The sequence below is a fragment of the Gossypium raimondii genome, chromosome 10 (assembly GCF_025698545.1).
Source record: "Gossypium raimondii isolate GPD5lz chromosome 10, ASM2569854v1, whole genome shotgun sequence".
Lineage (NCBI taxonomy): Eukaryota > Viridiplantae > Streptophyta > Magnoliopsida > Malvales > Malvaceae > Gossypium > Gossypium raimondii.
The window spans coordinates 19,443,368-19,455,191 of NC_068574.1; the positions used below are offsets into that span (position 1 = coordinate 19,443,368).

At 37.4% G+C, this 11,824-nt stretch overlaps 1 protein-coding gene across 2 annotated transcripts; it reads left to right on the forward strand.

The window, feature by feature from the left end:
* The first annotated feature begins 350 nt into the window (after nucleotides 1-350).
* Nucleotides 351-11,574, forward strand: LOC105776648 (regulatory-associated protein of TOR 1). Of its 2 annotated transcripts, XM_012599434.2 has the most exons (23): nucleotides 354-1,197; nucleotides 1,867-1,969; nucleotides 2,854-2,936; nucleotides 3,017-3,175; nucleotides 3,268-3,384; nucleotides 3,481-3,638; nucleotides 4,458-4,612; nucleotides 4,711-4,855; nucleotides 4,932-5,010; nucleotides 5,176-5,277; nucleotides 5,439-5,522; nucleotides 5,617-5,727; nucleotides 6,090-6,443; nucleotides 6,541-6,733; nucleotides 7,185-7,772; nucleotides 7,912-8,235; nucleotides 8,331-8,460; nucleotides 9,028-9,152; nucleotides 9,259-9,404; nucleotides 9,500-9,601; nucleotides 10,157-10,242; nucleotides 10,664-10,748; nucleotides 10,870-11,574. In XM_012599434.2, exons 1-23 carry the CDS (start codon nucleotides 871-873, stop codon nucleotides 11,206-11,208), a joined length of 4,095 nt encoding a protein of 1,364 aa, XP_012454888.1. In that variant the 5' UTR covers nucleotides 354-870; the 3' UTR covers nucleotides 11,209-11,574. The 2 variants fall into 2 exon arrangements, 1 of the variants encoding a protein (XP_012454888.1); XR_008189742.1 differs by lacking the exons at nucleotides 10,664-10,748; nucleotides 10,870-11,574 and having other exon boundaries at nucleotides 351-1,197; nucleotides 9,500-9,686.
* Nucleotides 11,575-11,824: the final 250 nt, after the last annotated feature.

Consider the following 11,824-nt stretch of genomic DNA (forward strand, 5'->3'; position numbering starts at 1 on the left):
TTAAAGTTAAATCATTTTAAGTGTTTGGAAAGTCATAGCGTAATTAGATTTGATTGTAATTACTATATGATTATTTCAATTCTTACACTTCCATGATAATTGAAATATGTAATTAGTGTATTTCGATTAGACCAATTGAGTGATACCTACAAATTACCAAGATTTCCTAAACATCCACTCCTAAATCTAATTTTAAAGTCACTTTCTAAATAATATATTAATGTTTTAGATAAAAATTTAATTTCAAACATTTATAAAAATTATGGAGTTTGAATAAAAACTACTAGTATATTTGGTTAGTACATATAAAAGAATACTGGAAATATAAAGAAAGAAAAACAAGGAAAGAGTACACAAAAATTAAATATACAGCAATGCACGCACAAAAACTGGAATGCATAGACAAAATCCTTATTTGAGAGAGTTGAGTTGAAACCCCTTCCTTTCTTTCTCTCTCTCTTTCCATTTTTCTTTTAATTTATTTTTCTTGTGCCGCCAGTGTTGTATGCGCCACCACCATCGTCGCTGCCGTAACCTAGGGTTTGTTCTAGGGTTTGAGATCTCTTTTCGCTTATCTTTTCTTCGCACAACTTTCCGAGCTGGATTCTCTCTCTTTCCTCAGGCGAATCTCCATGCGCCGCTGGTTCAGCGGCTTTGTTGATTAAATCACTTCCTCTTCTTCCTCCTCCTCCTCCTCCTCCTCCTCCTCTTCTTCTTCTTCTCTCGTTCTTTCTTGCTTTCATTCCTCGATCAGTTTCGAGAAGAGAGGCTAGGGTTTTCTTGTGGGGGAATTTTTCTTTGTTTCTTATTAATTAAATTTTCATCCGAGGGCTTTGTTTGTTTCTTGTTTCATTTTGTTGGGGGATTTGGATGGCATTGGGCGATCTGATGACGTCACGGTTTTCGCAATTGTCGTTGGCAGTATCCAATCATGTCATGGACGGCAACGGCAGCAATGGTGACTACCTTGAGGATGCTGCTTCTGCCGACATGGCCTCTCAAAGGAGGGATTTTGATACTGCATCCACCAGTAGTTATGCCAATGCCGTTGCATCCACCGCCACAGTGCCTACAACTATGGCTTACTTGCCTCAAACTATTGTCTTATGCGAGCTTCGGCATGCTGCGTTTGAAGCTTCCACTCCTACTGGACCCTCTGATAGTGGCCTTGTCTCCAAATGGCGACCCAAGGATCGAGTAAGTCCTTTCCTTTCAGCCTCGTTTGTTCCTTAATTATTCCATTGATCAGATTGATTATATCTAATCACAGGCCAATGAAGAAAAATTGTAACTTATTTAGATGCTGTGTCAGATAAGTGTATTGTGCACGTAAATAGAATTTTCTATTGCTATTGGAGAGTACGGAAAATTTGACTTCAAGTTTAGATTACGAGGAATGATATTTGCGTCACATTTCTATTGCTAATATCAATCCATCCATGCCACCTCGGCTATGAAGGTAACATGTGATTATGGCTTTAGTGCGTTGAATAGTAATTAGAAGGGAGGAGAGTTCTCAGACGTGCTAGCCTAGCATTATGGAATTATTAGGTTCAGTGAAATTCTTGAAGTATGAGCTGGGGGAAATGACAGGCATTTTATTCCTGATTTAGTTCTAAATAAAGCTTCAGAGTAATAGGGAGTTTGATACTTTGTACAATAAGTACTGCGCTGTAGGTTTTTCCCATTCTAGTCTATCCTTTGTAAACAGTAAGCAATTTTCTTTTATGTGACTGAATATGATTCTTAGATAATAGGATGTTTGCTCTTGATATATATTGCAAATAATCCATAAAATTTCCCTTTTAACTTGTCATGATATGGGATGCTTGACCATATTCACTTGACTTTCAACATTATATGCAGATGAAGACAGGATGTGTAGCACTAGTTTTATGTTTAAATATTAGTGTTGATCCACCTGATGTAATAAAGATATCTCCTTGTGCAAGAATGGAGTGTTGGATTGGTATGTTTTCTGAGTCAAATATCTCCTCTTGTTTTTGCATGTTTGCATTTAATGGTTCTTAATGCTTTGATCCTCATGATTATTGTTATTCAATAAATCTTTAATAAGAGTCCCCGCCTCCCCCAAACATGCAAAGGAGCTAAATTCTTGTGGCCTTCTTTGAGCATGCATGAGTTTTCTAAGATTGGCTATTTGGTTTTCCCTTGGCTGTTACTCTTTTTTGCCCCATAAAGTTGTCATTATTTCTGTAGTGGGATGTCAGAAGAGAACTAATAAAATTCCCTTCCAAGAGTCCTAATTAAGATATACTTCCAACTACATCTTCTATGCATAATCTTGTATCAGCTGTGAACAAAAGGAGTACCTCTAGTCATCCTAGGGTGAATATCGGAATACTATCTAACTATTAGTAGTTTGATTCATTTGACATTTTTAAAAGCTTCAAGGTTTTCCCAAAAAAAAAAAAAATGCTTTGAGGTTTTCAAAAAGGAAAACATATTTGGAGCAGCAGGAGTACCTTCTTTAAGCAAGTATAGCAGTTCCAAACAACCAGCAGAAAATTGGATAGGAGTTGAAATAAGAACAATTGAGTATGGGGATTAAAAAATTGGGATTATTGCTGCAGTAAAATGGTATTTAGCATGCAGTTACAATAATGCTAATGCATGTATTAGCCTTGCTTTACTTGGTTGCCATGAAGGAAGAACAGGAATTTGGTATCCTAGTCTTTCAATTACATAAATAATTTTCCTATTATATTTTATCTTCCAATATCCTTTCCCTGTTGACCAAGTTATGTACAATAAAGAAAAAACTTTAATTCAATTTATTTTGTTTAATTGGGGAAGCCAGTTTTCCACATTTATATTTCTTTGATTTGGCAGATCCTTTTTCTATGGCACCACAAAAAGCTCTTGAAACCATTGGGAAAAACTTGAGAGATCAATATGAGAGGTGGCAGCCCAAGGTGTGGAAACCTTCTCATACCTTTCTTTCAGGTTATTCTATCAAGTTTATAATCTAATTCTCCTTATTGAATGTAACCAGGCACGGTGCAAGGTTGAGCTTGATCCTACAGTGGATGAAGTGAAGAAACTTTGTAATACATGTCGTAGATATGCCAAGTCAGAGAGAGTTCTATTTCATTATAATGGACATGGTGTTCCAAAGCCAACTGCAAATGGTGAAATCTGGCTTTTCAATAAGGTGTTATTTTGTTTGACTGTTATGAAACAGTTCCTGTTGCTTTTTGTTTGCACTATTATGTTCCTGCTTAGCCTGGTCATTTTCTTTTGCAGAGTTATACACAGTATATTCCCTTGCCTATCAGTGACCTTGATTCATGGTTAAGAACACCTTCTATTTATGTTTTTGATTGCTCTGCGGCTGGAATGATTGTTAATGCCTTCATTGAGGTATTTGCTTGTCTTCTGTTTTGTGCTATATCAAAATTGATATTATTCTCCTCTTTTTTAGCTGGATTTGATTTTTGAATTGAATTTGGTTGATAGCTTCTTGACTCTGGCACTTCTAGTTACCCCGGATCTGCACGAGATTGCATTCTGCTGGCTGCATGTGAAGCACATGAGACTCTTCCTCAAAGTGCTGAATTTCCTGCTGATGTGTTTACTTCTTGTCTTACTACACCTATCAAAATGGCATTGAGATGGTAAAACTTTTAGCCATATATTTAGGATGACTTGTATTTTTCATTTGGGAAATGTTCTCCTTTTTGGTATCCATGCTGTATATAAATCATGACATGACTTGTCTTACTAACCTATCAAGATGACATCAAGGTGGTAAAACTTCAAGCCTTGTAATTAGGATCATGTGTAGTTTTTATTTGGGAAATATTGGCCTTCTTGGTATCCACACTCTAGATAAATCATGAGAATGCATCTTTGAGGCTCATGAAAGTTGTTTCTCTCCCACTTTTCCTTTTTTTTTTTGCTTGTTTCTTTCATTTATAATATTTCATGAACTGTATCACATCACATCAAATCATTTCATTCTGTTTCCTTTTGAAATTTAAAATTCAATGAGTAGTTACTGTCACTAGAAGATGGTATTTATTTAGATTAGAAATTGTGTGAGATGCTATGTATAAAATGTTATGTCGACTGTTGTTTTGGTCTCTATTAGCTGTAAATTGACTGTTGTCTATGTCTTTGATCTATACGGTTTCCCAAGAGCTGCTTAATGGCTCTTGTAAGGTCAAAGTAGTATTTCACCAATGTCTAGCAGATGGAATTAATCAAATGCCTGTCTGTTTGAGGGTGCAATATTTAATAAAGTAACTAGGCTAGAGATATTTCCTTCTGTTTTCTTTTTGAGTTAGCTTTACCGTGGTTCTCTATTTAATTTTTGCTGTTTCTGGATTTGTTATAACAGTGATGTTCACCTTACACCTTTATAATTTTGATATGTTTGGTTATTTTGTGTAAAATGGGGTTACTAATCTTCTGATGGTTGACATCTCTTCCAGGTTTTGCACACGTTCGTTGCTTCATGAGTCTCTTGACTGTTCTCTTATAGATAAAATTCCTGGCCGCCAAAATGATCGTAAAACACTTCTAGGGGAGTTGAATTGGATTTTTACTGCAGTAACAGACACAATTGCTTGGAACGTTCTCCCTCATGGTAGTTCTTTTGAGTGTATCGATCAGCTGTGTGCTTTCTTACATATAGTGGTTTTTGTCTTCTGATCTATTCTATCAACTCTGCTTTTTGTGTCCCAGAGCTTTTCCGGAGATTGTTTAGGCAGGATCTACTAGTTGCCAGTTTGTTCAGAAATTTTTTGCTTGCTGAGAGGATTATGCGCTCTGCAAATTGTTCTCCAGTTTCTTACCCAATGTTGCCACCAACTCATCAGCACCATATGTGGTACTACAGGGGATTCCAATAACTTTACAATTTGTTTCTCAGTTGTTTTCTTAAAATTTTCTTCTATGCACTCTAGGGATGCATGGGACATGGCTGCTGAAATTTGCCTTTCTCAGCTTCCAGCATTGGTCGAGGATCCTAATGCGGAGTTCCAGGTGTGTGTTTTTCTTTCAAAGTCCTTTGCTTAATGTGAATTTATTACCCTGAATTTTCCTGATGGCTCCTGGAGCCTGAAGAATTTTATAGTAGCAGGATGAGAAGGTGCTTATTTTCAGTTCCTTGTGTTCCCTTACTCGGTGTGTTTTTTCTTTTGTTTTCAGCCAAGTCCCTTTTTTACTGAACAGCTGACAGCTTTTGAGGTATGGCTTGACCATGGATCTGAGCATAAAAAGCCACCGGAGCAATTGCCTATCGTTCTTCAGGTGCTATATTTTGGTGGTCTTTTTAGCTGTGGGGTGCAGTTTTTAGTTGCCTTTCTTTATTTATGTTGATTGTTAAATTTAATTGGGTATATGCTAAAACGAATTTACCGTCATGTAAGTTTTTATTATAATGACTGACCAGTTCATAATTGATATTTCAGGTTTTACTTAGTCAATGCCATAGATTCCGTGCACTGGTTCTTCTTGGAAGATTCCTTGATATGGGACCATGGGCTGTAGATCTGGTAGTTGTTCTTGGATGTACTCTTTGTTATGTGCACTTTGTTGTTTCTCCTTACATGTTGTTGTGTACTCACATAGTAGTTTCCCTTCTTTTAGGCCCTTTCTGTTGGAATATTCCCCTATGTGCTGAAGCTGTTGCAAACAACCACACCAGAACTGCGTCAAATCCTTGTCTTCATATGGACAAAAATTTTGGCCCTTGATAAGGTGTGACCACAGATGATTCTTAATTTTGGGATAAGTATTTGATTGCTTTTTCTGTATAGCTACTTATGCATACAGTATAACTTATATACTTGTGCTAGTACTTAAGTAGCAGTTATGTGCCTGACTTAGAAACTGACATTTAGGTGTCATTAAGTGCGTTGTAGTGAAAAATTCTAGTTTTCACTTCTTGTCGGTAGCCAAATAAGTATGTGTTTGATAGTCTGTCGTTTGTGTTTGCTGATGCTTAGAGATTGGTCTAGTTCACGAATTCCATTTGATGTCTTATATTAGCAGTATATGATAGCATATTCCTTCCGCTGTATACTATAGTAATTTTGAAATTCTATCATCTTGTATTGCAGTCATGTCAGGTTGATCTGGTAAAAGATGGCGGTCATGTTTATTTCATTAGGTTTCTTAATAGCGTGGAAGCATATCCTGAACAGCGAGCAATGGCTGCATTTGTTCTAGCTGTCATTGTGGATGGGCATAGACGGGGCCAGGAAGCCTGTATTGAGGCAGGGTTGATCCATGTGTGCTTGAAGCACCTTCACAGTTCCATGCAAAATGATGTGCAAACCGAACCCTTGTTCCTTCAGTGGCTTTGCTTGTGTCTTGGGAAGCTCTGGGAGGATTTTACTGAGGCTCAAATAATAGGTTTGCAGGCAGATGCACCTGCAATATGCGCTCCTCTTCTTTCTGAGCCGCAGCCTGAAGTATATCTCCTTGCTAATTATATATTTTGGTTCTAAATGGGTAGTCTCTATTTTGCGTATAACGGACATTTTTAACATTAAATGGTTTTGATTTCAGGTTAGGGCTTCTGCAGTTTTTGCATTGGCTACCTTGCTTGACATTGGGTTTGATTCATTCAGAGATGGTGTTGGAGGGGATGAAGAATGTGATGATGATGAAAAGACTAGAGCCGAGATTATTGTTATTATTAAAAGCCTTCTGAATATTGTTTCTGATGGTAGTCCTCTTGTCAGAGCAGAAGTAGCTGTAGGTATGTGGTGGTTATCTTATTCATGTTTCTTATGTTGAGATTGAGAGTCGCTTATAGTGTTTACCCTGGTTTTTGAACATTATCACGACTTAGTTGAATGAATATGCAGAAACTTGGCAATTTGAGAAATGGTCAAAAGTTTCAGTAGCTCTTGTAAATGCCTGAGTTATCTGTAATATTTTCCAAACTCCGCATCATTTCTGTGATAGTATATGCAAAGCATTAGAGCAACTTGCAATTGTATTCCTAGTAATCTCTTGTTATACAAATTGTTCTATCAGTTTCTGATACCATTATTAGAACCTAATGTTTTGCATGTTATTATGCAAACACATTCATCTTTGAATTGCTTTCATTCCTGGTTGGGGATTGTGAGTGTGTGTTCTACAGATTGCCATGTTTGTTAACTATGCTGGTGACTAAGTGTTGTTGCCTTTCTTTGTCTTGGCAGCTCTAGCAAGGTTTGCCTTTGGACATAAGCAGCATCTCAAGTCAATTGCTGCTGCATATTGGAAACCTCAATCTAATTCCTTGTTGAGTTCATTGCCTTCGCTGGCTAATATAAATGGCACAGGAAGTGGGAATATAGTTTCATCCCAGATAGGCCCTTTAATTCGTGTAGGAAATGACAACTCATCTGTAGTTCGGGATGGAAGGGTTTCCACCAGCAGTCCTCTTGCTACTGCTGGAGTCATGCATGGATCTCCTTTATCTGATGATTCATCTCAACTTTCTGATTCTGGGATTTTGAATGATGGTATTAGTAATGGAGTCATTCGTCATTCAAGGTCAAAACCTTTGGACAATGCAATGTATTCACAGTGTGTACCGGCTATGTGTACTTTAGCTAAGGACCCTTCTCCACGCATAGCAACTCTAGGCAGGCGGGTTCTTTCAATTATTGGGATTGAACAAGTGACAAAAACTGTGAAGTCTGCTGGTAGCAGCAGTGCTAGGCCTGGTGAGCCTACAACTTCCTCAACGACTCCTAGTTTTGCTGGGTTAGCTCGTTCTTCTTCATGGTTTGACATGAATGGAGGTAGCTGTTATGTTCTCTGTTAGTCCTAATAATGAGTATCTGAATCATTGTGTTCTCTTCTTTTCCTGCTTGACATGATGCTATTTTTGTTCTATTTGTTCATGCAAGTTACAAGATTTAATTTGGACAATGTTGACAGGTCATCTGCCTTTAACGTTCAGAACTCCTCCTGTTAGCCCCCCTCGGCAAAATTTTTTGACAGGAATGCGTAGAGTTTGCTCTTTAGAATTCAGGCCTCATCTGATGAATTCTCCGGACTCCGGATTGGCTGACCCACTTCTAGGGTCTTCTTCTGGGGTTTCTGAGCGCAGTTTACTTCCACAATCAACTATCTATAATTTTAGTTGTGGCCACTTCTCAAAGCCACTTCTTACTGCATCAGATGATAGTGAAGAACTATTGGCTATAAGAGAAGAGCGGGAGAGATTTGCACTGGAGCGTATTGCTAAATGTCAGCACTCCTGTATGTGTTTTAACTAATTTGTTTTTGTTCTTTTCATGCCATTCTCATGCCTGTTTTAGCTTTGTAACTAATAGGTATCTCATTTTCTTTTCTAGCTGTTAGCAAACTTAACAATAATAGTCAAATTGCTAGTTGGGATACAAGATTCGAGACAGGTACAAGAACAGCATTGCTGCAACCTTTCTCTCCTATTGTTATCGCGGCAGATGAGAGTGAACGGATCAGGTATGTCATTTCTGCTTTAATGGATCTTAAAGCAAGCTGTTCCAGTTTTGAATGTTAACTGATTTGAGATAACACACTATTAAGAATAAATATTCTTTTGTAGTATTAAATGGCTATGATCCGTCTATTGGTGAGCTGTAACCAATGATGGGGTCTTAAGTTATACTCCTGAAATGCATATATTTGAACCTTTTTAATATAGTTTTTTCTCCCCCCACCCCAGCCCCACCCCCACCCCCACCCCTTCTATTTTTATTTTTAATTTTAAAATTAACAAGGTGGCCAGTTGTGATTCATCTAAAGAAGATAATAGTTTCTGTTTTTTAAGAACTGATGCTTGCCTGCAAATATGCTGTCAAAAACTAGTTTTTTTCCACTTTGTCAAAGGTTATTATAAATTGTTTCCGTAAGTGTCTTTTCTTTTGTTACTAAAAACAGGACAATGTTGCTGAAATGGGTTAAGATGAGTTTGGCACTGCCTGCTATATTTTGTTTTCAATGATACTTTCACAACTTATTTCTGTAAATTATTTGCTGCCATATTAATTGTTTGGTTTTTCTTTCCAGGGTATGGAATTATGAGGAAGCCACCCTTCTCAATGGTTTTGATAATCATGATTTTCCAGAGAAGGGAATTTCTAAACTTTGTCTTTTGAATGAGCTTGATGAAAGCTTGTTGCTTGTTGCTTCAGGTAACATACTTTCCACCTTTTCTTTTTCAATGTTCCATGGTGGTGGGTTTTTTTTTCTTTTTTTTTTCTGTTTTTGTAAAGTTGATTTATGGCTGTTCTGATGCAGGTGATGGAAATATACGGATTTGGAAAGATTATACAGTCAGGGGCAAACAGAAACTCGTTACTGCATTTTCTTCTATTCAAGGTCACAAACCTGGTGTGCGGAGTTTGAGTACTGTTGTGGACTGGCAGCAGCAGTCTGGATATCTTGTACGTATTTGTCTAAAATGTCACCACTAAAAGGTTTTCCTTGCTTATAATTTGATGCCTAATTTAATATTTTACACTTTGATGTCATATACTAGTATGCATCTGGAGAGATATCATCTGTCATGATCTGGGACCTGGATAAGGAGCAACTTATTAATTCAATACCGTCCTCCTCAGATTGCAGTGTCTCAGCATTGGTGAGTCGTCAGTCGCTGCATTTTTGTTAAGTTTTTGCTGAAGCGATCAGATTGAGCATGCTTGTATATATTCCGTTGGCAATAGGTACTTAAAGAATTAATCTTGTAGAAGGTACAACTTAGGGAATTTTACTGCATATCATCATTGAGCTGGCAAATAAGAAACATGCTGTAATTGGATGCGTTGTATCATCTATGTTGGGAAATATTTTCAAGTTTTATTAGTATGGATGCTTTCCTGAATATTGAATTAAGTTTCATGCGTAAAGAAGGTTCTGTTCTGTTTCTTTTTTTTGTTTGTTTGTTCGTTTATATTTCATTTGTTTGTCCATGACATGCTTTTTAATAAGGAATGGGTGATTGTATCCCATTCTTGCTACACAATTAAAGCAGTGGGTGATTTTCGTTAAGGAATCTAGCTCTTCTCTTATCATCTCAGCCATATGGAGTGTTAACTGTTGCTGTTCTTTCGGTTTTTTTTTTTTTTTCATTCTTTCGGCAGTTTATCACAAGTTACCTATTTTCCTTGTTGATTCGTTTTCTCCATGGTCACAGGCTTCTTCTCAAGTTCATGCTGGTCAATTTGCAGCCGGTTTTGTGGATGGTTCTGTCAGACTCTATGACGTCCGGGCACCTGACATGTAAGCACTCTATAATAAATTACACTTTTAGAAGATAATGAGCAGCAATTTTCTGAGTTTTTATCTGTTTGTGATATGACTTTGAGCTTTGAATTGCTATGTGGATTGCCCTATAGTTAAATTCAACTTTCCTCGTTATTAAATTGATTCCTGTGACCTTACCTGTTTAAACCTGCCATAGTTTCCCATCCTATAATTACCTTTGTCAACTGATAGATGTAAAATACTTTTCAATTAGTTTATCTCTATAATCATCCATTAGTCGGCACTATTCATTTGATATTGCTCGTAATCTTTTGGGAGTTGGGACACTTGATCCCTTTCATGGTGCTTAACTCCCATCTCAATTCTACTATTTTCTGCCCTCTCATGATCTCATCCGTGTTTTCCATCTGACTTGAGATTGTTATTTTAATGTTAGGCTGGTTTGTGCAACTAGACCACATACCCAGCAAGTTGAAAGAGTTGTGGGTATTGGCTTTCAGCCTGGACTTGATCAAGGAAAGGTAAGCTCGGGATATGCTCAAATGTCATCATCATCATCATCATCCTTTTTCCTCGTTGAACATTTCATCAATGTTTTGATCAAGGCAACACAAAACTTGATATTTTCACTCCGTTTTTCAGATTGTTAGTGCTTCCCAGGCAGGTGATATTCAGTTTCTTGATATTAGAAACCAAAGAGATGCTTACCTTACAATTGATGCGCACAGAGGCTCACTTACAGCTCTAGCTGTTCATAGACATGCCCCGATAATTGCCAGTGGGTCAGCAAAACAGCTAATCAAAGTTTTCAGTCTGGAAGGCGAGCAACTAGGCGTCATTCGGTACCAACATACCTTCATGGCCCAGAAGATTGGTTCTGTGAGCTGCCTTACCTTCCATCCCTACCAAGTATTGCTTGCTGCTGGTGCTGCAGATGCGTGTGTTTCTATCTACGCTGATGACAATTCTCAGACAAGATGAATATAAATTCTTTCCCAATTTCATGAATTCGGGAGGTATTGCACGGTAGAACTGGCATCGGCACAAATTGCACGGAGTCAGGATCGAAGATAACCTGTAAATGTTGCCTGCCACATTTACCATTTCACTGTGGGTATTCCTGGAAATTCGGGGGGGGGGGGATCTGCTGATTGTAATGCTATATATATAGTGGGATATATATTCATTAGCCTCCGGTGTAGATGGTCTTACACATGTTTGGAAAAAGGAATCCTATCCTGCAGATATTTCATGGATGGGGGGGCTTTGGCAAATAATTTGTTCTTATAGGTGCATGTAAATAGTTTTCCCATTATTATTTCATCCTTTTAAGTGTGTTCATTGTTCTTTCCTCTCCCGTTTTCTTTTTTATCTTTTCAAATTTATGAAAGCAACGAACTTTGCATTATAATAATTTATCTATCACAAAGATTAGATTTGGGTCCAACTTGATTAGCTCGAGTGTCTTCCGTATCATACCATCGATTCGGATGAGGTTTTGCTTCAAACAAAATTGATAGATTGGAAATTTAAATAATGGAAATACTTCTAGTAATGTGTTCGGTGATAAATATGAAATGGATCGAAAGTTCTACAA

Excerpts from the sequence above, each read along its gene's own strand:
- LOC105776648 (XM_012599434.2), top strand. The coding sequence starts at position 871 with ATGGCATTGGGCGATCTGATGACGTCACGGTTTTCGCAATTGTCGTTG. Across the intron at positions 5,278-5,438 it reads AATTGCCTATCGTTCTTCAG|GTTTTACTTAGTCAATGCCA; the intron begins GTGCTATATTTT and ends TTGATATTTCAG. Across the intron at positions 7,773-7,911 it reads ATGGTTTGACATGAATGGAG|GTCATCTGCCTTTAACGTTC; the intron begins GTAGCTGTTATG and ends CAATGTTGACAG.